The 26013-nt window shown below is 36.6% G+C and overlaps 1 protein-coding gene and 2 long non-coding RNA genes across 3 annotated transcripts in view; 2 read left to right on the forward strand and 1 right to left on the reverse strand.

Moving 5' to 3' along the window:
• Positions 1 to 18640, reverse strand: part of Irsp53 (Insulin receptor substrate 53 kDa) — a 162854-nt gene extending 144214 nt beyond the window's left edge. The window contains exons 1-2 of the mRNA XM_072014678.1: positions 18511 to 18640; positions 2197 to 2417 (exon numbers count right to left, since the gene is read on the reverse strand). Of these exons, the coding sequence (XP_071870779.1) occupies positions 2197 to 2241 (45 nt within the window). The 5' untranslated portion in view covers positions 2242 to 2417; positions 18511 to 18640. The remainder of the gene's footprint in view (positions 1 to 2196; positions 2418 to 18510) is intronic.
• Positions 1 to 26013, forward strand: part of LOC139993188 (uncharacterized) — a 232816-nt gene that overhangs the window by 150118 nt on the left and 56685 nt on the right. The window lies entirely within an intron of this gene.
• On the forward strand, positions 18823 to 23641 carry LOC139993187 (uncharacterized). The gene is made up of 3 exons (XR_011801325.1): positions 18823 to 18973; positions 20634 to 20921; positions 22174 to 23641. It is a non-coding gene; the product is annotated as an uncharacterized lncRNA (long non-coding RNA).

Raw genomic sequence — 26013 nt, forward strand, 5'->3', positions numbered from 1 at the left:
ATGTAAGTATCACGCCTATATTGTACTGTTATACCACTATAAAGAAAATTAGAAAAATCTTGAAAACTGTTCAAAACGATTATTTACGTATATACATACAGTTACTCAAATGATCCGTAACTTACTATTGGAAGAGAAGAATTTCCTACTTTCAGATTTCGAGCTCTACTCACAGCACATATACGTGTACCTCATTAGTAGTCTATGTGGAGGATATTTGACCGTTAGCAATTCTTAAAAACTGTATAGGATACATGCATATGTACCGTTAGTGGCGAAAGGGTTATACGACCTGGCTATTCATCCATCGTTACACACACGAATTCCATAGACATTCACGTTACTGCGTTCGCTATAACCATTCTTATTAAATTCCGACATTGAGACGAGTTTTACGGTATCTTATCTATAGATGATAGCTGTCTATACCTGTTGATAGTACAATAGATAAATCTGTTTGTCATTTTCAAAAGATCGAAAATCTCCGTCAGCTATTTATAACACACCCTGTATTCCACGTTAAGTACTGCAATGATTGGATTCGAACAACGAATACTTTGTCTCTGCAAAGAAATTTGACTAATAAATACGCCAAGTAGACTGTCAATTTTCTTAATTAAGATAGGATTGCTTAACTTCTAAAATTTGTAAGAATTTTTATATAACAGAATTAATTTTTTGGCGAGGAACAGAATTTATAGTACGGCTATGTGCAAACTCTTTGTACTCTGTGTTATGAAATTTTTAAGCTATATCTACCCTATATTACGAAACTTTGAATTAATTGAACGCAGGAAGCGGCAACTTTAGTTTGTACGGAACATAGTGGAAAAGTATATTCGGTAGTTTTTATATAATAGAAAAATTATGTTTCCAGTAACAGAACTTCGAGCTTCTGTATAATGAAATTTTGAATTAATTGAACAATAAGGAACGGCAGTCCTGTTTTTGTTTGAAGCAAGAAAAATATACTCTACGTTCGTAACATTTTTCAAAGTTGAGATGTTCAGGAAGAAGCCTTTTGGAAATTGATGAAAGTGATTTCCAGGAGCATAGGTCGATATCCATTTCCTTTGGCAGAGAAGAGGGAGAGATAAAGTAGAAGGACATAAAAAACCTGCATCTTAGTCAGGAAGCAAAGACACGATGGAAGAGAAGCAGAGAAATAGCAGGCCGTTAGGGTAACGATAAGTAATATCCCCGAAAAAAGTTCCAGACGGCAGAGTAGAATTTCTAAATTCGATATCCACGATCAACTTTCATCTTTGACAGTTTTATCAAACGCGAATTTTATTAAATCGTTTGCTGATCAACGAGAAAGAGAAAGAGAGAGAAAGAAAGAGCAGCTTATTACGTTGCATGACGTATACACTGAAAAAGAACTTGCTAAACCGTTAAGAAGAGGAAGATTGTGGCGCAAATTTTATATACGGCCAGATTCCCGTGTATTCGAGAGCATACTTGTGTCTACTGGAGAGCACACTCACACGTGGAAATCCATTTTTCATTACCCCATGTGTATCGTGTGTCACATGATCAAGGTGCTTGGCGTTCACACGCCATGTGACGAGACTCGTTGGAAAATTCGTTGACTGTAAGCGAGAAAATCGTGATAATATCTATAAACGGGGTAAAGCGTGTATGAAGGCAATTTACAGTTCTCTTACGCTATAGATTGGAGTTTAAAAACAGAAAACGTCTAACTGCGAGTTTCATATCTCCGTGTAGCGCATTTAACGATTTAACGATGCGCAAGATTTTAGTGTCTGTAAAATTTATTAAAAAATAGAATATATGCGACTGCTTATACTTTTGTATACACAAGAAATGGACATTTAATCGCAATAAATTGAATTAGATTAAATTAAATAAAATAAAAATTGGTTGTTTCACGTACAACTCGATATAGTAATTCGAATTATCGTGTCATTGGTAAAACTCGCCTTACCCTACCAAACGCTACCATTTCTTTCGAGTGAAAAGCGTTAATCGACGCGACGCTGTCGCCTAATTGCGCAATTAATCAAACACGACTCCACTCGATCAATTTTATCGAAAGTGTAACAGAACTTTCCCGTTTTCCTATGGCTGGTTTCTATCGTACGTTACAACGAGGAGAAACCAAGCTGGGTGTTGTGAGCCAACCTGGCGAGACCAGTGCACGATCTCCAGATCGATACTCGATTGGACGCTTACCTTGTAGATCTCATCTACGAGTCTAGTGAGTTCTTCGGTTTCCATGTTATACCCCTTCGATGTCTGAAAGCTGCACTTTAAACCGACTTCACGAGATGCTCATATTTTTCCGTCCTTCCGAAACCGGATCTCACGTAGCCGCTCCACTTTCGCGTAGTCGATCGTTCGAGATCGGAAATCGATAAATTTCCTCCTAATTCGTCTCTGTTCGTTGGCCGGATCTGTAACCAAAAAAAAAAGAAAAAAAGAGAGGGTGAGGTTCGTTTAACGATGCATACTGCCTTGGGCGTTTATTGGCTATCCCACCTAGTTGAAACTCGACAACGACGCACTTTGCTCGAACGATAAGAGCTTTTAATTCGTTGTTACTCGAGTTACGCTTTTGTAATCGATAAGAGCGATAGTTTCGCGCTAGTTTCCATATTGAATTCTAATATAGTGGAACCTTCGTTACCCGGACACTAGCCAAACGATTTAGTATTCATACAATGTCCTGCTATGTAAACGTTCTATTGTTAGAAGAGTATATTTACTTCCTTAGCCTAGAATGAATTTGAAATTACGTGTGTAACGGGTTTAAGCCAGTTATATTAGAGAAGCTGGACAATGTTCTCTCTGATAAACGAACGTATGAAAATAAATTATTTGTTTCTTGAAAATCGAGCAATGATCGTGAACGAAATTGATAGATTGACAAAAATTGGAACTGTTCGTTTTCATTTCCGACAGGCTGGTGTCTTTTAATTTTGTAAGACGAGATGTTAAACAGTTATTTCCGCGATTACGTGGCGTCATTATGACAGCCGAAACAATGCGACCGAGCGTTGTAAAATTTGAATAACCCCGTACAGGTCCGTGCATTATGCAAATTTGTGAAATCTGTAAATTATAACGTAGAAAGAGGAGACGGCGGCGATACTTTGTATTCAAATTAATATAAAGAGGCTTAACAAAGTCGAAACAGTTGCCAAGCATGCTAATGTATCATGCTGATACAGCGCTAAGTGAATTTAACTGCTATTCGTCGGGGGAGGTTCGTACGGGCAACGAAATTGCACGAATTATCTCTGGAACAGTACAGTCAGGCCTGGTGCAATAATTCACAAGTAACCGGCGCATTTAGAATAACAATTTACAAAATCTTGAGTGGCAAATTCAACGATACTTTTATGTTAATGTTCACGCATTAAAATTCCTATCGCGCGATCCGAAGGACTTCCAGCATCTCGTCCTGCGTGCCTAATGAAACAGAATGCCAAGAACGCTTATTCTCTGGCAAATTCCCTTTTTCTTGTCGAAACAAACTACGCTTAACTTCGCTTCTTTCGTAATAGAAAACTCCTTTCTTTCCTTTAACGATTGTGTTTACTGTGAAGTGTTTAGGTAAGTAATTAACGTCGTTGCTCGATGTTTTCACACGTTCCTTTGGTTCTTTTAATACTAGAAGAAAAAATATTCGTCTTACAAGTATGACTGGTTGCTGCGATAAATTTTGCAGAATAATAAATTTCGAAATGTGATTTTCAAATTAAATTGGAAACTTTACCAATTTACTTTATCAATGTATTTATCACTACTAATTTGTGACTCGTCTCGTATCGCATATCGTAACCTGAAACTCATGACTTCTAAAACTTCGCCAATAACATTAATTCAATTACGCGATAGGGTGCAAGAATTCATATTTCAAAGTTGAAATAAAACTATCTCCTTGCACTCGGTTCTCGAATGGAACAACTCTAACGAGCAATTAACTACCAAGACGTCGCGAGCAAATTTCTCCGTGCGAACTGCTACACATTAACGCGATTCTCATGGAAAAAAGACTACACGGTTCTAGTAACTAGATTGCGAATATATAGGCATTTATGGGATATTTAAAGATGCAAAAATGCGCAGAATGCTCGCAATATGCAGAAATATATAAAATATCAAAATTATAATACTTATTATAACATTTAGCAGATGAAACAAATTTTTATTTTGATTCTATTTCTATCATTGCACTCATAAAGATATGAATTTACATACAGACTGGCAGTTTACCTGTTGAAGTAATTACTTCTAGGAAAACTCTACGTCTTTTTCTTTTGTATACCCGTGACCTGGACACCGCCGTTACGGAGAAAATAGAATTTAGTGAAGCAAAAAAATTAAGAAAAGAGGAGGTCCATATTACTGTGCCCTCGAATATGAATGTTGTTTTGGGTTACAAGGTCTACAAACAAAAGAGCTACAAGTACATTTTTATTGATGTTTCCTGTAACTTTCAGCTTAAGTTACAAACTCATATATCATAAATCTATCATATTCTATTGTAATGTAACACTGTTAGAGCGAGGATCTGGATCAGCATTTACTATACCTGTACTTATACTTGCTTGAATATATATTTCTATTAAAAATTCATTTACGCATCTCTCTATCAGATGATCACAACGCTACCAATAACTAGACTACGAACGTTTATTCGTTTCTTTGGAAATTAAAGTTCAAAAGTCGATAGAATATACGTAACATGCCTAAATGCATAAAATGTCTAAAGTAGAGTACTTGTTATAATATTTAGTAGATGAAATAAATTTTGATTTTGATTTTATTTCTTCAGTTATGTCCATAAAAGTTTGAATTTGCGTAAATATCCACAGTCTGCTAATAATCGTTCCGCGTAGCTAAGGACTGACACTTGCACTTGAATCGCGCGAGCCAGTGGCCGCAGAAATCTGGAAACTTTTCCATTCAAGATAGCAGGGAAGGGAACATGGGTGCGCATGCACAGTTGTACATGGGCTCCTCGATCCATCAGCGGTTCACATTACTCATAGGTGGAAGGAGAGGTCACGTTTTCCAGGGTACTTTCATTCCGCAAGGACACCCAGTATATACATGTGTGTTTGCCGTAAACGTGTAGAGGGAGAGCAGGCCGGAAAAAGCGGCATAACTTGGCCGTTTTATTTCTCGAGCGTGTGCTTAGCGTGTGTCCACATAGCCACGCTTAAGGTGTCACGGATCGACGATCGAGAGTTTTCTCGCTTGGTTTTCAACCTGATTCGAGAGCAGTTCCACATCGAGAAATCGTGAAAGCACACGGCCCCAATTGTACGGCAATCATGATGAAAATTTACCGATCTCTTCCCCATTTTTCTTTATCTTCTCTTCTCCTTTCTTTCGCCAATCGTTTGTTTGCTTTTCTCCAGCAAACGAGATTGAATAGGATTTTCTTCTTAAATTTTGACTGCACCGAAAATTTTAACGAATAGGCTGCAACTTCTTATCTTTATAAATATAATTGAAGAATAATTTCAGTATAAGGTCGATGATCGTGATGATCTAGATCATAGCGTTAAAAATATTACGAAAATAGCTTGATTTCGGATCTTTCGTAACTATTTCGGTTCTAAGACAAGAGACCTCCTTTCTCTTCTATTCTATAATAATCTTTCGACATTTTACGCCGTCGTAAAAAAGTTAACCGTCCTATTGCAATATATCAGAGAAGTATTCTCCGAAAGCAACTATGCCACGGTAAATTTTTCACGTCAACGTCGCGATACTGATAAGGAATGGATCGATTAGTTAAAAAGCTCGGCTTAGTAGGACACAAAAGTCTGAAGGAAACATATCGTAGTTAGCTGTTGCTAGTCGCAGCTTTATAGATTTGAGGTTGTTAGATTAATCTCTCCTGGGATTAAGATATTAAAAGCCAATCCTTCTTAGTACTTTTTTTCTCCACGTTGTTTCTTCGTTGTGTCGCTTTAACCCCTTTATCTAGTTTTTCTTTATAACGGAATATAATCGAGTTAATTTACTTAATGTAATTAACTTAAACCGAGAGCTGAAGTATACAAATTATATTAAACAATTCAAAATGAAAGTTATATGAAAGCCCATACGATATAGAAAAACAAAGCTTTGTCCATTTTCCTTTGTAAAATAAATTCCCAAAAATCCACCATAGGAAATCTATAAAATTTTTGTGACAAATTATAAGTTGGTCGTTTTGATCACTCTGCTCGGTTTTGTTCTATAAAAGAGCTTATACTATAAAACAGAATAGAAAGAGGCATCGATATTAATGCTTGTACATGTGTTTCTGTAAAATCTCATTGTTCTTCAAAAAAGAGGAACGAAGGATCACTGTTACTACCTGATTACGATCGCAACAGGCAAACTCAATCGTCCTGTTTGAAAATATCGCAATTGCGCGACTGCCATGGTCGCAAAGTGAATTTTGCAGTAACTTTCCAAACGTAGCGATACCCTCTAAAAGCTTTCAAGTGAATTAAATTCTCTCGAAACGTTTACGATAAAATGTTTCCCTTTAATCTCTCTAATCACATGTGCTAGGCTGGTTCCACGCATGCTACAAAACTTTGGGAATTTCATTCGATACGCTCGTTGCCCTGGTGTTTTTCTCATACCAGACATTCGATAAACTTGATATATTTCATTCAACACGCTTGTTCCTCCAAAAGGGAAACTCCTTTCTCTGCCATAATTTCTGTATTACTATTAAAAAAGCGAAGCATGCCTTTACAACTTCATTATAATAACTCATTATAATAATTATGTTTACTGTTCGTATATCATACCTATTGTTGGTATATTAAACAGAGTCAAAAGACTGATAAAATAATACAACATAATTTGGTAGTTATATAAGGCAGCTCTCTAGATTTCGTTGCTATTAAGGAAGGAAAGAAAGACAAACTGTAAAGATTTACTATCCAGCAATGAATCTCTCCTGTTTTATAGTCAGTCCGTGCCATAAATCCACCAGCATTGTTCTCTACATTTAAATGTAGATCCGTACGGAACGGAAATTGAAGATATAAGCGGATACAGAATAGGATCGAAGAAATTGAAGAAGTTTTCAAGCGAGGGAGACGAGTTTGCTTATCGATTAACCAAGATACAAGAAAGTCACGCGCCACGAGAAGAAAATCGAACGAGTAGATATCCTCTTGGAAACCACTCTAACAGTCAAAGATTTTCAGTCAAACTTTACCGCAACTTTTTTACTCAGATGCACGTGCTCGCTATACTGTGTTATATATAAGTGTATCAAACCTAACTGTCGAATAATATAGCGCATGAATTGTACTAAGATTCGCATGAAATTAATATTTTTTCATTATCTTTTGTTTTAAAATATATGGTGCAGACTATCCATTTATGTATTGGCCTGTAGTATCGAATAACACGATTTTCAGTTACATGGAGCACATGAATTGTACGAATTTTAGCTCGCATAGCATGGTTTTGTATAACACGAAACTAATTAATCCAATTATTCTAGGGTCGCTTGTATGTGTCCATAAGTCACTCTTCTATTTGCAAGTTGTTTACTTTTTTTATTGTACATTTTTATGTTTCTGTTCCATATTTCTCAAATTTGTTTTTTGGGAATTTTTATTGGAAAAATTTACAATGGAGCAAAACTAATAGAGATCCTAAATGAAAGGTAAGACTAGATTTAGTGTATTGCTAGTATTCAAGTAAATTTAACAGGTGATCTTTAACATTTTGGAGCTTCTTCATACTGTAAAATTATTGCACGAATCTTTGGTATTCCATTATACTATAATAATTTAAATTTAAAAGTAGAATATTTTAAATACGAAATTCCTTTCACACAATTTTTGCCACAGTGAATCCTTAAAAAAATATATTTTCCGACCATTCGATCCAAACGAACGCATCGAATGCTCATTTACATATTTACTTCGCTACAAAAGTTCACTAGCGAATACACGTGTGTCGGAGTTTTAAACGATCAAACTTCTCCAGTTTATTCTGCGAATAGAAACAGGAAAAACATGTTCTATAAACATAGGTGTGCAAACGCTTTACAAAAAAGTTACACAAGAGATATGGAAACCAATCAATTCTAGTTAAGTCTTCGTGTTTCCGTTTCAAAACGTTGCTCACCGTTTCGAATACGCGCTTGATATCTTTAGGAGATTGAGTTTGTCACTCTCCGAATTTGTCGCTTATTTCGCTTCAGATCACCGAATGCATCACGAATCATTCTTTGTATCAATTCTTGTGTGATACACTATCGCTTTAATTGTTCTCCATAGATAAAAGTCTAACAGTGTAAGATCTGGTGATTTCGCAAACCAAACAATGCCCGACCAATTCATCACTCGCGATAATATTCATTTATTGCCTTTAGGTTTCATACTTTGATACTTTCATAACTCTTTTATAAAGCGTTTACAAACCTAAGTTTACATAACGTTATTTCCTTGTTTTTACTCGTAGAATAAACAGACGAAGTTCGATCTTTTAAAACTGAAACATCCTGCATATTTGTTTCTGTAGATCCATTAGTTGGATCACTCTCATTAATTTGTTACACTACGATACCGAATAAATCTAAATGTTAAATTCCTCTCGCTCGATATTTATCACCCGTTCAACGAACTGCCTAAAAATAATGTCCCTCGAGCATTCAACCCACGCGAAAACATTCAGACAGAATATCATCGCGCACTTTCTTCGTTACGAACTATATCACGTTGTTACGTCACGAATCAGAAGTCCACGAATGAATATACGATATATTTATTAGAGCGGTCGACAACCCATATCTTCTCAAATCAACGGCCTGCTCTCACTTTTCCAGAAGCGTTCCCCGGCTGCATGAATTTCTCTTCTCGCTTCTCGTTTCGTAATGTTAAATAACCAATATCTTTCTCCTCGCCGGTGCCTACTCGCGCATAGGCGGCCGCAAGAATGCAGTCGCGAGAGGAAAGCGCGTTCGAACGCAATATACCTCGGCTAACGTAGCCTTCTGTCTCTAGCCGATCGTTCCAAACAGCTGCTCAATACGAAGTAACTATACGCGCAACCAACAACGTGCTTCGGTCATGTATAATTTTATGGAAATGAATGAATCAAACGTCTGTCCTTTTACTGGCTCGTTTCTGTCATTTTTCTTTGGCTATCTAAATAAGCTGGCCGTGACGGAAATACATACTTTCACGGCTTAGTGGTCGTTGAGAATTATTCCACGTTGCATTGACTTTGCAACTTGTACGCTCGACAACCTGTAATTATTGAAATTTCCACGAATTGATTTACGGTAGCGTACGTCGGTGTTTAGATGGAATTACATTACATATTAATGAATTCTAATTGCAAGACGCTACAATGATCTAATTAACAGAATGACGGTTACAATGGGATAGAAAATCTATTGCCTGCATCACGACGGAAAGAAATCTTCGTAGCTTGGTTTCTAGTTGAAATACAGGGAATTCGCGAGTTTTATGACTTAATTACGAGTGAAAGGAATTATGCAATGGCAGTGGTTTCCGTAGGCAAACAGCTCCAGGGATCGTAGAGACAATGCGACAGAGAATTTCTACGCGTCGCCGGGGTCCAAATGACATCAACCGCATCTGTATCCTTTACATTCCATGGGCTTGTAATTCCTGCGGCATTTATAGAATGTAAAACCTGTTGGTCGGGCGGCGTGCACCTGTGTGCCCCTACACGTTTTCCAACACGCTACCGTTTAAAAGTGTTCGTATGCTTTTGACCGATTTGCAGTAAGAATACAAGAACGTCGATAAAGTGGGTAAACTAATATTAATTGGAACTATCTCCGCTGTCCTCGAAATTCTTTTTATTTCCTGCCTCATTTAAGCCCCAACCGAGAGAAAGATTTTTAATGTTTTAGAGAAATCATTGTTGTACAATTGAAATGAAGAATCATTAATAACAATCCTTTCGTATTTGCCACAAGTACGAGAAATTTTCTAACAACAGAGAAACACTTACAATTCGGCGAAAAATGACCCAAGGTATTATTTATCTTCTGCATACATCGTGGGGAACTAATTATAAGTTGAAAAAAGAATCAGGATATTAAAAAGATTGATTTCTGCGCGAGAGTTAAACGAAGAAAAGGATCGTACAGGGTGTGTAAAACGAATTGAATGATGCGAGGAAAAAAACTTAAGCGGAAATTAGCGGAATCGGTCGGGAAACGTTCTCGGAAACTGGCGGGATTGTTCGCATGAATTTTTCGACAGTTCCACACAGAGCGTTATAAACGCGGCAAATTAACGGACGGAAGAGAAACTGTTTCCCGTTGATTGAAAGATACAAATAAAACCTGTAAAATCCAGCGACCGGGCTAAACACCGAAGGGAAGTCGAGCCGCGAGGAATCCGGTTACGCTCGAAATTAATTATAGTGAAGCGCGAATTCGAGGAAAATCTGCCGCGAACGCGAAAGTTCACCGTTGAACTTGCCCACGCGTGAAACAAGAAAAACTGGGATACCGTGAAAAAGCCAAGCGTTCCCGAATTAAATATTCCCGCGTAGAAATTCCCGGGAATTTTCGGCTCTGTCCGCAAGAGGAATGGTCGCCATTAATAAATACCAATACCAATTTGCCTAAGGCAGAGAAGAGAATCGGGGAGCGCAAGAAGAGGAACGTCCAATAAATTTCGTAGCAGGGAAAACCGATTTCCGTATCAGTAGTGGCGCGCTGCTAGGTGATACCTTGTGCGAGAAGCCAGATAAAACACACTTCTTTTTCCGTGAGAAAGGCGTAGCTGCTGGAATTCGGGACAAATTCCTGGCCTGGCTGGTGCTTTTTCCAGGCCGCTGCTTCTTTCGCGATATAGAAAATGGATAGATGGTCGAGGCAGAAGTATGGGACGAAATAAAATAAAATTAGAGAAAGACACGATGACCGGCTGACTTTTTATCGGACTTTAGCCACTGCAGAAAAAAGGGAGGAAAAAGAAAATATCGAGGGCGGAGGTGAAAAAATGCGAAAGGTGCGCCCGTCAGAGAATTATCGAGATTTGTTCGTGAGGTCGCATTCAAATCGAGCCGACGTTGGAATGTCGTCCTGCCTCTTCTGTCGTAACAGTTATAAAACGGTCCTGATATCCTGCAGGCAGTAACGCACGTTGCGTGTATACGGTTTCACCGACGAGCATGCACCTGCGACCGGTCGCGTGTGGGCGTACCGTTCGAAGTTCAACGAGTTCACGTGGAACCTTCCGATAACATCGATTGTCGATTATACTGCAGTTTGAGATTTGAAAGTAGTGCACTTTTCAAGTTTTGTGTAATATCTGCGTATATATGTTGTTCAATACTGCGTAGATATTAATTATACGAATATCTGGCAGCCATGAAAAGAAACGTAACGGAATTACATGTACAGTGGCTCGTGAAAGTATTCGAACATTTGTAAATATCTATAGCAAAAGATCGATAGGATTTTTATGCGAATTCATATTTTCGTAGATACGATTGGAAGAATAGACAGAAGTTTGATTTATTTGTCAAGTATTATAACGAGTATATTTTATATGTCTTTGCATGTTATTTACATTGTATGCATTTTTTTATCGCGGAATTTCTCGTAATCGTAAGCGGTAGTTTTACAATAGTAAATGCATTTTTCATTAACAATGGCAGTCATGGAGAGATAAATCGTGCTTCGAAAACTATTAGAAAATTATTCAAACATCCAAGAATTTTCATTTCGTTTAAAATCATAGACTATTAAGAACACCGTTTAAAAATACACGCGAGATTTATCCGAAACGTTTAACGATTACAAGTTTGGAAAAAGTATCTACAAAGTGCAATCTGAAAGTTCAAGTGAAAGTTTCCCTTGTCAACTGTGCCGTAGACAAAAGAAAAGAATAAAAAAGAGAGCCTAACTCGCCGCGTGTAATAAATTACGAAGTTTGGGAACGTCGATGCGCGAGAAAGGAAGGAAACGGTTTCACGAGAGAAAAGTTGAGTGATACGCGGCACAAAAGAATGTTGTCGACCGCAATCAGTGTCATGTCTCCGTACTCGAAAGAGGAATCGATAACGTGGTTTCATTTAAAGAGTACATTATCATTCGCTCTGGAGGACGCGAAAGCGTCACGAATATTGTCACGGAGCAAAGATCAGAAGAAATGAGAGAGAAAACGGAGAATCGATGGAAAATAGAGTCGCGGGGGTGGAAACGGCGACGGGGAGGGAAAAAGTAAACTGCAACAGAGAGTTTCTGTTAAAACAATAAAGTTACGCGATTCTTGCTAGGGGTTCGTCGTTTATTGCTCGCTTGTTATATTTCAACAAAAAGAAAGGAAAAGAATGAGAAGGGGCGAGCAAGGTATTGTAGCGATATTCGTAGAGAAACACGATCGTGAAACGTTTGCAATCGCGATTCACACGCACGTACGTAATACGCAAAAATATATGATACGTGACAATTACGTGTGGCTACGAATTATCGTCTACATACAAAATGAAATCGGATAGGATAGCGCCCGACAATTTCTGACCGAACTAAACTGTTTTCCGTGACGATACATTTTACGATTGTCGATACCTTGACACTATTTCGTTGGCCATAATGTTTTTTATAAGCATTTCTATTAAACACTCTTTCCTTTAGATAGATTTATTACAATCTTTATCGTCAGCTTCATTCATTATGAGGTAATATTAAACTATAAAGAAATAATGAGTTCGAGTAGTTGAAGTATACTACTCTGTTGATATATATTTGTGTTATTTAGAAGTGTTAAATTTTTTAATCCAAGATGAATGTCTATTAGGTTGTCCCGAAAGTTTCTTTCGTTTTATAAGGAATTAATAGACGCACAACATTTTCTGTTTTATATTATTTTATCAAATTATATTTCAATATAATTATTTTCTTATAAAACGAAAGAAACTATTTCGAAAGAGGACACAAAGCTTGGGCTGTGCAAGCTTTCGCAGTGTTTGAAATTCATAGAACAATTGCGGATGTTATTCAGAGGCGAAGTTTTCGTAGGAAACCACGTGCAATTTTCTTGGGCGCGAATTCCTTTTTTGTACACCATCAGGTCCAACACGCTTTGCACCAGCCGCAAACTGTATGCATTTCTCTGGCATCGTGCCGTAATGAAATGAAGAAACTAACAGTAAGTGGCGAGCGCTGTAAAGTTCCGCGAAAGCTTTTAATTAGGATTACACATTATCTCAAACTCGCGTTGCGCGCACGTACTCGTACCAAGCAGCTATTTCAATTACACCGCCGAACAACTCCGTGGAAATGAAACTCTTTCGAGTTAATTTCAGATACGAACGCAATTACGATCAGAATTGTTCGTATTTTTCGTTCGAACGTTACACGTGTCGTTCTTTCATTCTCTATACTCGTTTCATTCGAGAAATGATGAAACAAGTTTCGGGAACGCATTCGCTTTTTACAAAATTCGAGTAATTTTCCCGACTAAAATTGAGACATTGCTGAAACTTTCAACCCATATCCGTGGCACTCGATCGATGAGAATTTTTCATCGGCTTACCATCTGTATAAATTTTTGTTTTCAGTACGGATGCAGAATTTTCCAACGACGAGATATCGTATCTAGGTAAAAACGGCGATTTTAACGCGAGCATAACAGTAAACGGAGTATGATTTATGCCCGCCAATGTATGACATAAATTCACAACTGATCCGTGCCCGAGTGCGATTCGTCCAGTCAATATCGGCTTAAAAAAGGAAAATATTTTCGATTACTGCTCCTTTGAATTCTTTCACTCTGCCCGGGTCTCGTCCCTGTCGATGCTCATTTGAACTCATTGAAACGAGTCACGTGCCAAAATAAACGTCATCGAGGACCATCCGACCGAAGAATCGAACAAATTTGACTACGTTCTACTTTAAATTCATTCGATATACATAACAATGCACCTGTCGCTTGGAACGTTAATGAATTCTTTATTGAACATAATTTTCCATCAACTTTTACAAAAAAAAAAAAAAAAAAAATGACTAAAACTCAAACGTGTAAATTACTTTTTGTCTGTCTTCTTAGAATATCATCAAAATTTTATAGGTTTTATTGGCCTATTTCGAATTGGAAATATTTCTACAATTATGCGTCAAACTTTTCCTCTACCCGTGAAATTGTGAGACGATAAAACGGAGGCGATCAGAAGGAAAACGAGACGCAAGTAGAAAAAACGCGAAATCGATCAATTTGCCTCCTTATTATTCGCCGATTAGAAAGAAAGCGGTATTAAGGCGGAGAAATTACGATCGCAGAGCGATAAAACAGGCCGCGCAATGAGAACGAATATTCGCTCTGATTAAGGAAGGAAATTACGATCGCGGGAAGATAAAATGGGTTGAGATGAGAACGAATGCGACTTGGAATGGGAGGAAATTGTTCTTTAGCTCTTTGAGATACAAAGCTCGACGCGGGTCTGATATGAAAACTACCGATAGCTTTGTTCATCCGGCAGAAAAATTGCGTTCGATCATTTACTTTCAATATACTATCGATCAAATTAACACGGAATAACAAGATTGTTTCCCCTACTCTCTTTTAAATATACTTCACAGATAAGGCCGTTTCATAGATAATTACGAAAGCAGATTTAAACGAAGAATATTATTGCCATTGTCGAAATGGCCGTGAGCGTAATGTAACACGGTTTTCTCATTCACATTCAACAACTTTTCCATCGGAATAATCTTATCTTGGATCTACATAAATTTCCTCAGGTATAGTTAAGTACGTAAATTACTCTCTTTCCTTTTTTCTCTGTCTCTCGAATGGAAGTGTAGATGTACACTGTGTATTCTTCTTCTTTTTTTCCGGATATATTAACCGTGAATCGCAAACAGAATGCTAATTATAAGACAATGGATAAAATGGTACCGATTATCGTTCCTTGATCGGTCATTCGAGACGCGAACGCTCGTTTCAGCGACGTAAGCATGGTACTTTAAACAAAAGCCACCCGTTTCCTATCGTATTATCGGCCTCTGGCTCTTCACTTTCTTTCCGTTAATTGAAACTTCCCTAATTGTCAGCAAGATTCCGTGGAAGTATCGTTTGCTCGATCTCCTCGGTCGTGTTTGTTATCTATCGAAAAGGAATCGACCTTCGTTGGCGATCGACCGCGATCTTCGCTACAAAAAAAGCTCCTTCCAACGAAAAATTTCTCCAAGATAAATTCGAGCTCGAAAGACAGCTTGGACGAAGTTTAAATTTATAATAGGAGTCAAGTTAAACACGATATTTTCCGTGGTTAAAGAGAAAAGGAATACGTGAATAATTTAATTTTGACGTACTTCATTCGCTGATGGAACCGAGAACAAGTTTCCGGTTTTAGCGAAACTTCACTCGACCATAAGTTTTCATTCCACGTAGCGGTGCACGAATCGTTGGCTTTTTTTTTTAAGTTTCACAGGAATGAAAATTTATTTGCCAACTTCCTTATGCTCGAACGCGGAATAAGGCTACTCTGTCGCGTTAATTTTTGCAAACGCGAGTGAACCGCGTATAGTCATTAAACACATAATGTATAAGGCATTTCAAAAATGTGGATATAACTTCTTATGTCAAAATAAAAATGGTTTATACAAACATATCCAATATTCTGTACTAAAACTATCTAGCTAAAAATGATTTCTTTGTTTTAATAGCCTCACTGTTTGTATCGCAATCTTCTTTTTTAACACATAAAAGTTGCACTACAACTTTTGTCCAATGCTTTTGAAACATCTGGTAGTCTCGTCCGGAATAAACTAGGAAAAATTTGGTTTCCGGTGACTCGTTTGGCGGCGAGATTTATAAATTACTGTGGAACCTTTGGCCGAAATAAAAAATGTAAGCGGTAGCTTACATGTGAAATCCCGAAACGGAAGTTTAACTAAGACCGACAAGAGGTGTAAGTGTACGGTTTTAAGTTGAAAGTGATCACCTCAAAGAGAATCTTCCACCGTCTATGTGATAATTTTCCCGTTAGGACGTCGTGAGTTAAAACGACTCTACTTATAGTAGAACGTAATATTCGCGTAACGGTTTATTTGCATAATCGAAAAAAGAAAGCAACGAGGGGAAGCCTTCAAAAGAAGCTTCTAAATAGGGAACGCAATCTCCTGTCGGTTGCTTCGAATGCTACGTTATTAACGCGCCATCTTATGGCTGGCTACAACACATTCTTAAGATTGAGAAAATACCAGGCGTCCTACCTTTGTAGCTGCACTTCGAATTTCTACTTACAATTCAAGATCATTCGTGGAATAAGCTTTAATTAAATCGCGTTTCGCTCTTTCTGCGCGAAATTAGAAGCTTATCCTCTGTTTATTAAGAGAAGATCGTGTTCGTATGGTCACTGTTTAAAATGAACGAGGATATCACACAGATTGTTAGGAAATAAGAGTTTGCAATTTTAGAGCTAGAACGGAATATTTTTGTTTAGAAAATAATTAACTTTTTTACATTTCTTTTCGTTTTTTCTATTTTTATTTTCGTACAGGAGCATTTCAACTGAATTTAATTTGTTTGTTATTTAGACTTTATTTTTTATTTTTTTCTAATTTATACCCTGTACAATATTATCGCAATAAATTTCGTCAGAAATCGATGAGAGCTTCTCACGTGCGTTAACGGATCATTAAGGTCCACAATTTTGGTTTCATATCGAATCGATGAAAATGAGTAGGTGATATTTTAAGCGACAGCCTGCAGTAAGCTATAACTATTTATCGACTATTAATTATTTAATATTCATAATTAATTCTACCTTTGCTCTACCAACATCCGCTTTCTTTATTTTCTTGCATTTGAACGTCTAATTTTTAAAATAATACTTCATGAATTTTTCGAAATTTTTCTAACCTCATAATCCTATTTTATCCTATTTTCTATTTGATAAAATCAGTATTTTTAAACTAGATACGATGATTATTGCAAGAAAATAAGCGTATCTCGAGTTCAACACTTTGATTCAACTGAAATCGAGTTTCGACTACTGCGCCTTTCGATAAGAGCTACTTTTCGATTAGTAGGAAACACGAAAAGTTCGCGCGGAAATCCACTCGGTTGTTTCGTTTTATCCCCTGTTATCGATCATTCCCGCTAAACTTACGTATGTCGTGTGTTTCCTCTTTGGACACGAAGAAAGATGAAAACTAAACATTTACTTTCGGAACACGAAAGGTAGATCCAACTTTTCCAACAACTAAACGCGAGATTTATGAACTTATCGTTGCCAGTGTGTATTCGTAAAAATCTTCATTCATTACTCGAATTCGAGATAATCTCGCTTGCCCGGTATCGACAAAGATTTTTAATCACGATGCCAAGATAAAAGCAATTATAAAAAGACGATGATATACGAACATATGGAAACTGTTTAACTTTAATTTAAAGAGGTATAGAAAAATAATCTCTCAGGACTTTTGATTGTCAGATATTTTTATTCACTTACGAAGCTATTAATTGGAATTCTTTGTTTTAAACGGAGAGAGAATGTCCGAGTGATTTATTAAATTTTCCACTTCTCTTTATTTCGAAATTCAACATCAATATTTTTTTTAAATTGTAAGCAACAACCTCGTGTCACACTGGAAACCTGCGCCTGTCGGTGAACTCACAAAAAGGTCTGTTCCATTTTTTTCCCCGAAAACACGTTGCATAGCCCCGAATTATTGGTACGACGAGAAAACTAACTGACCGAACGCATATTGAACGCTACCAAACGTCAGCTCCAAAACAGAATTTATGTTCCTACAAAATGACAAATAATTCACGGCCAGCCCGGTCACATCGTGAAAAACCAGGCTCGTATTGAGACCATAATATAGGGTTTAATGTGAAAGAAGAATATATCTGTTTGTAAAACAGTGCATTGCGATCGAAAATGATGCTATTTTTCGTTCCAGTGGAATGGGAAATTGTACTGTCACTTAGAACGAAATTAGGATTTCTTTCACGTTCTTATGGAGATTCAAAACTCACATAGAGACACCTGTTCGTATTAAACGACATCACGTATCACGCTCAAGACAGTCTTACCTATCTTACAAAATATTTTAGTTATATATATTATTTATATTTTAATAATGAAATTTTCTATTTATTACTCGACATTCATATTAATTACGGTAAAGTGTTTTCATCGTTGCAAAACAACAACGTTTCGCAAATTCGCAACTCAGAATTAGTCAAATCGATAAGAAGAACCCGGAATTTTATTTCTTGATCAGTCACTAAATAAATCCATCGCTAAAAATATACAATGTGTTATGAACTTGTGAATCACCTAATATCATCATTTCCAAAGATACCATTTAATCAGTGATCACTCCTTCGAATCAAACACGACGATTTCTAAAATTAATCACAAATGTGGTGTCACAGAGACGATTGATATTTAAAAAATTCAGAAAACAACGATTTGTCTCAAAACACTTCAACTATATTAAAGTAAAAAAGAGGAGCTTATATCAGAGGGAGAAAGATAAAAACACGCACTACTGGTACTCACCTCAGCCAATGGGCCGAGCCGGGAACTTTCAAACGGAACTGGGAAAATTCGACGAAACAAGCACCAGTGATTGGAGAAAAAAGAAACACGTTCGTTTTCAACTGTCGCGACGATTGTCACGTAAAAAGAACCGAGTTTGATCTAGGATCGACACACGAAACTAAGGCGGGAGCTTCTCGCGATTGAACCAGTTGGAGCAGTGAACAGATACAACACATACGGCACGAGGCGCGCGAAGCGACTGAGCCTCTTCCGAGCGGCGGAGTCGCTGCAGACCAGCCGACCTCTGCCGAATCGGACGAATGGGTATCGTTCGTGCGAGATCGTAAGGATTCAGCGCGTCCACGTTGCAAAACCACGCTACTTTACGCGCCCGCGAAATAATCATGCCACCGACGTTGACTAGTCAACATGGTTGCACGCGTCCACGCGCGACTTCTGTCAAACGATGCGGTTGCTCGGTGTGAGCACTGCTAGCGACGTGCGACGTAAGTATCACCGTGCACCAAGAAAGATCAGATACCGAAGCGAGCCAAGCCTTGGCACGTCCAGTGTCGCTGATAAGTCGCTAGATTAAATCTACATGTCACGAGAGTATTTAGTAAATTTTAGGCGATTCTCTCGTAGCACGAAAAGGATACTTAGGAATGCTGAGTAGAAGCTTGGTAAAATTTGATTTCGCAGGATTTAGTTGAAAGATTTTCGACATTTTTGGTGATTCGTAAGATGGAAAGGATATTTAGAAATGCTGAGCAGCAGAATACTTTGGATTTCACAGGATTGAGTTAAAAGGTTCGTGAGCTTCTGACTGATTTTTAAGGGCAGGTGGATATTTAGGGATGTTGAAATTTCGAAAAGTGTTGAGAATCCTGACAACGTTTGTTTCTATGGAACTGATTGCGAGTTGAAGTTTCCGACGAGAAAATTCGAGATTCTCTTCAAAATTGATATTGTTAAGGTGTCTCAGTAAGGTGTTGAATTTTAGATGATCTAGGGTTTTGAGTAGGACATTGGAGAAGTTCGTGTTTTAAACATTAAATTGATACAGTAAGACAACTTGATAAAAGGATTCAGAGTATCTATACGTAAAAAGCTACTGACAGAAAGAACTCGAACCAATTGATAAGCTATGACTAGTAAAACGCGTTAATTTGCGATTTGAGATTCTAATAATTTGAGATTTTAGGCAGTATATTATTATATACTATTATATGAATACTATTATATATTGTTATATTGTACCATACTATTATATATTGTTATATTGTACCATACTATTATATATTGTTATATTGTACCATATTATTATATCATAAATCTTAACAGCCCGCTTTATCAGTGACAATTTATCAATCGATTATTTTATCGAAGATGATATTTAAAAATCTTGAATAGAGCTTTGTCTAAAATCGAAAGAGTTAAAATATCCAAAGATATAGCAACGAGGTAATTAATTTGATAAGATGATTTGAGACATCTATACATGGAGATCTGAAATGAGTGAGACAAGTAATAATTCTAATCCGTGCTTTTAAAGTTCATATATAATTATATAGATAAGATCGACATGATAGTTAGTAATGTTAAATATTACTTTGATAAAGTTTTCTTTCGAGAGATCGTGTTGTGATTATAACGAGATACATAAATTAGGAAATAACGGTATCCAAAATTTTGTCGATATGACAAATTTAAGTTACATTTAGGATCTAAAGGTTGGGAATGTAGGTATGATAATGCAAATAAAGCTGGACTTTGTTAAATTACTGTTATTTGATTAAAATATGTTTGTACAGTTAATTGCACCGTATTTTGTGGACGAAGTTACGATTATTAATTTATAACGACAAGTAGAAATTAATGCAATAAACAAACACGTTCGCAAGAGATAACAGTTTCAGAATGAAATATCTGTTTCAACATACGTATCGCCTCGATAACGGTAACTAGCACTCGTTTTTCAATTTGCCTTGAATTTATATTTTAAAAATTGCCTTTTCCGTGCTCGCGCCAACACACGTGCGCTAAATATCGATTACTCTCACATGAATATTTTCCCTGGCGATTCACAAGTGTCATCAGCATACACAACCGTGAAAATGAATACATTATTATTTATACAGGTCTCGTCCGTTGAAAAGAAAGTTTTCATGGGAAATCACTGGAAGTTTTAGTCTGTCACGACTGTACTGGTTCTTCGGCGAAGGTTTACCAGCCACTTTTCTAATTACACAGCCGGCCCTCAATGACCACAGATGTCTTCAAGTTTATGGGGTCATGTCGAAAGGAGGACTCGATGGAATTCATCGGCTCTCATTGGAATGTGGTAAAGGCCGGAATGAAGGTCGAATAAGTCTCTCAACCGGTTGTCGCAATCTCCAGCTGGTCATGTTTCCAGTTTAATGGAGTTAGTAAGTGCATGCAAATCTTCGAGCTGTGTTTTAAAGTGACGACAAATTTGAATAAAATCGCGTGACAAATACCTTAGAAAATGGATTAGCTAGATGGAACGTTTAAATGCTCTCTTTTCTTACTTTGAAACAGAAACAATCGCACTAATTGCAAAGTAAAGTATCCTATTCATCAGGGAGTATTATACAAACCTTCTGATTTCAAAATTTGAAAATTTACTTGTTAAATTAGAAGCGCAGAGGTAGCGACAAAATTTCGGGTTTGAGAAAACTGTAGATGAAGCTGAACTTCAATATAGTATATAAGTAGCCATATCTTTTTCAATTAACGAGAATGAATGTTTGATGAAATTTTAATGATAAAACTCGGGAAACTTCTTATTTTCTCGAGGAGTTCTTAGTTTACTTATTATAAAATTATTAATTGGTGATACTAAGCAGATCGTTTTTTCCTGTTTTAAAACTCCTCAAAGGAGATTCCTTCGGACAATTATCGATTTCCCTTCGGGAACTTGTCAGTGTCTTTAACGTTAAAACTTCCTTATTTTATTGAGACGACGTCGAGAATACGCGATTATAAGTTTTAAACGAAAGTTTCACCATGACTCCTGTCGAAATGCAGAAATCGGGGGCAATCTACGCCGGCGTCGACCCACTTGCACCTAAAATTTATTACTCGCATCTGAACCCTATCATCCTCAATCTGTGAAATAGCTTTTCTTCTTTCTTGCGATCCTTATCTCCGTCTGTACCGGCTACGTCAGCATTTTCTGTCTGACAATCTTATTTATCTCAACACTACAGTTACACTTTGTCGCCACAGTGACAATACCGCAACGATTAATTACGTATAATATCTTAAATTCAGTAAATATATAGCCTCCTCAGTCGAGACAATTCTTTGCACTCTTTGAAAAACTGTCGCTTTCAGAGTAAGAGAAGAAAGTTGTGCTACATTTATTAAATTAAAATAGTTTTATTTTATTTATTGCGATAACGAACATATACTGGTAAATATGAGGAAAATATAACAATAATATTTAACAGACTAACATTTTTAAAGTAAAAAGAAAACAAATTACCAATCTAAAAATATCAGGTGATAATCCAGTTACACATTGTTAGGATATTAGATATAGATCACATTTTACGTAGAAATTAAAAAGGATAAAAATTAATATTCTTAGCGATAATAAATTACATATATTAGAGAGGAATTTTTACTGAGCATTTCTTAAAAAACTTGTTTCAGCCGGTTTGTTATGCAAACGAGCAGGGGTTTTGTATAGTCGGCTCGTATTGGGAGCTCCCTTGCGAATCAGTCTGAAAACACTTGCTCGAACAGAACGAACTGTCAAGCGAAGCACGTATGTCCCCTAATTACACGCACGGGACGCGTGCATACGCCATTTCGAACAAGTCCGAGGCTCTGGTACATCGGTTCGTTACGCACCGGATCGAGCTACAATTTACGTAGTCGTTTACCATGTCCCAGCACGCATGTACGCGTTAATCGTGACTTATTCCAATTCTTCAATTGTCCTCGTGTCAACGCTGCAAATCTGTTTCGTTTCGATCTATTCTTTTACCGCCATTTCATCGAAAAAGAGAAATCAAAAATCAAATTCGGTGCTAAAATATAATACGTAGAAATTACTTGCGGAATTAAAATTTATTTTCAACGATCGTATTAAGTTTCCAATTAAATCTATATACATTTTCCAACGGTTATGTAAATTCATTCTTCCGAATTTGTAAACATCGTTATCTCTAGTTCTTGTTCGGTGTGCTTCTTTAGCGATTCTGTAGTCTTCTCGTTAGATTTCAATTTTGAAAGTCAATATTAATTTGTACCAATATTTGCGTGGGATATAAATCCGTAATTTATTATAATTCCTTTGTTATTTTAATCGCTACTTTAGATACAGACAATGTGGCATTTCTAACATTTACTTTCCATTCACGATATCTACCTACCAATTTAAAATCATGAAGAAGCATTCCGGATGCATCAGTCCAGTGACTGATTTTTCGTATAATTTTTCGATGACGTAGATTCCAATTAAAAAACAGTTCGCTGTACGTATATTTAACCAGAGGAAAGTGAGATTGGATAAAAGAAAGTTTGTTACGCATAAGCGTGATATCCAGTGTATCGTCTGTTGTTCTTTTCACCGTGACCACTTTCTTCTGTTTAATTTGAGTGTCACGCCTTTGAGCACCGCGTCAGTCGATGTAATAACTCGAACACCGGGAAGATGTGCTTGCCTCGCGTGATTATTAGAAGTTGTTAACAGAAATGTCTACTACCGCGTATAAATGATTCCTGTAATGTTTCGAAGTTCACACGTTTGGCTGAACATGGTTGGTTTACGAGACATTTTGGGCAATTGCGTGTCACATTAAATTAGGGGAATTTGCACAGTCATTCAATGCGATGGATCGAATTGATGTTTGGAGCAGTGATGTGAGTTAATCGTGATTTCATCTAATCAGGCTTGGATAAACTTGCTTATATTTGCTTCTGCTTAACGATGCTTGTTCATGATAAATTGGCCGCGTACCGTCTAAACTTTACACGCTTCCGAGGAGCATTGATCGTAATTTATCGCAACGTTGAACGATTGGCTTCCGCCTGTTAAATTATTAAGAAATATCCGAGACTTTGAAGCCTTGTAGTAGTCACTGAATGGAGTAGAAAATTTTGTTTAATCAATATAGTATTTGGAATTGCCGTGATGGTCGAGGAAATTATGTTTATTAAACATTTCTTCTCGAAGATATTATATTTTATAATAAAAGTCGGTATTGATTTTGATTGAACATTTTTTTCGATTTTTATATCGATCAACCTTTTTATATTTGTCACGAAGAATACTAAAAACTCCTACAATTTCACGCCATCAATTTTTAACACTTAATATTATCCATATATATATATATATAATTTTAAAATTTACTTTATTTATTTGTTGTTCGTACACTATTTTATTTCATTTCTATATGATTGTATGGATACTAAGTAACTTAGTTATATTAATCATAATTTTTTAATTTTCAAATGAACGTAAGGAATTCTAATCTGATTTCAGTAAGGTTCTTTTTCAAGCGCAAAGAAGACTGCGATGTATGAAAAATTAATTATATATTTGACTTACTGCATGCATATCTAGCTATTATGTACTCGTTAATTATAAAAATATCTGCTCAAGCTATACTAAGATTGTAATTACGAAGTCGTTTCTTGTGCTTGAACGAGTTAACGCTGCAGGCGACGACTCGAGCTTCTCGTGACTCGGTCTGATTAGGCTTGCTTATGCTTCATTAAATTTAGCAATCGCTGCTCGAAGGCAAATTACGTTAGTCTATATACGGCTTTCAGAGGCTGCGAAATTTTCTCTTTCATCGGTGTTCACCTATTTCCATGTGCGTCGCTTAATCAACCGTTTAATCGTGGCAACCAGTTTCATATTCGCCATTCACCTTCTATTGAGCTGCCCGGAAAACTCCTAACGAAATTTAAGAGAAATTTAAATTAAGATCTACTTTTATAGAGTTGGATAACATATGGCCTGAATTAATTATATTTTCGATATTAAATATAAATTGAAATAATTAAAAATTCTTAATTAAAATTAAATTAAATTAGCAATTACTTGAGTTTTTAAATAATTATTTCAATTTCGGCAAATATCGAAACTGTAGCGCTAAAGCACTCAAATTCAGCAACAGCAATATTAGCCACGTTGGTATTTGAATGTTTCAAGATAGCATAAGCTACTTTTCAAGCAAATTACAAGAACAAACGTGGTAATATGCAAGCATGAATGATCTATATCACGTAAAACATTCATTAAGGTCTGGTGGTTGACGTTACATCCATGCACGCAGGCAAAACAACTCTATACGGTATGATTCATTATGCTGCAAATGTTTGTCTGTTGCCTAATTCCACCGCAATTTGATTACTATTCGCGAACTTGAGTTTCCTTCGCTTCAGCATGAATGTGCAAAGCCGTTTGCTCTCCCTCTATTTGCCAGACACTGAAAATCAAGCTTTCTAATTTTTAAACCGCGAGATAAATGAGTTTAGTAAATATAAATGAAGATCACAGGGTAAAAACACGATAAATCACATTTTTTATTTTTTACAGAGGAACAATTTAAAAATTCGATATGTCAACCAATTTTATACAACAAGTGCTATTCCTTTATTTGATGTTAGGATGAAATATATGCTTTTGTTATCCACATATCGATCGTCATGGAATAGCATGCACAGTTTATTTTACGAAATTTCGTAGATTTGTAAAGATGGCAAATTATTTTACTTATATTAATTACTTTCTAAAATTTAAGCTTTAAATTCTGGTTATGAAGGATTAAAGTATCTCCGTGTTTATTCACGAAGTCACCTTTGGGCCATCCTTGCATATAATTAGATATGAGTTTGACGAAAAAATCAAAGACGCGTGATATTCAAGTTTGAAATAAATTTGTCGCGAATATCCTAACCGTAGCGAAATGTTGGCATAGTTGTTAATCAAACACGCTGTAATTGACACCAGTAATTTGCAGCATCTTCAGAAGCATGCGACGCTTCTCGTCACACGGAAAGCTATGGCCGCGAGCGTCTGTTCAAGTTGTAACTTCGTCGTCGTTATTAACTCGCGTTAAGGTAGACATACATGACGATATTATCGTAACATGTTCAACACTTAGTGGTTTGTTAGAAAAATAATTTTTAATTGCTTCAAGATGAACACAAAAGTGAAAGAAATCCCTTACAAAATAGGAGACATTGTATTCGACGATTACGTTTCACTAACGATTATACCTCGTTCCTGTTGGAGTTTTCCGAAAACCTTGGCATGTTTACACGCCACTATTATGGCTTTATGAAGCATAAAAGCTTTTTTCAGAATCTTGGGATCTTCTCCTTTACTATTTCCATAAAACTATCAATTTTAGGAAATTTGTACACGCCATCGTCGTGTGTTATAAAGCAAACCAAGTAAACTCACAAAAGTCCCTCTTTTTCTGAAAATCTTGGGATTCTTCTCTTTACAATTTCCATAAAATTACCAATTTT

This window comes from Bombus fervidus, chromosome 12 (genome assembly GCF_041682495.2).
Source record: "Bombus fervidus isolate BK054 chromosome 12, iyBomFerv1, whole genome shotgun sequence".
Lineage (NCBI taxonomy): Eukaryota > Metazoa > Arthropoda > Insecta > Hymenoptera > Apidae > Bombus > Bombus fervidus.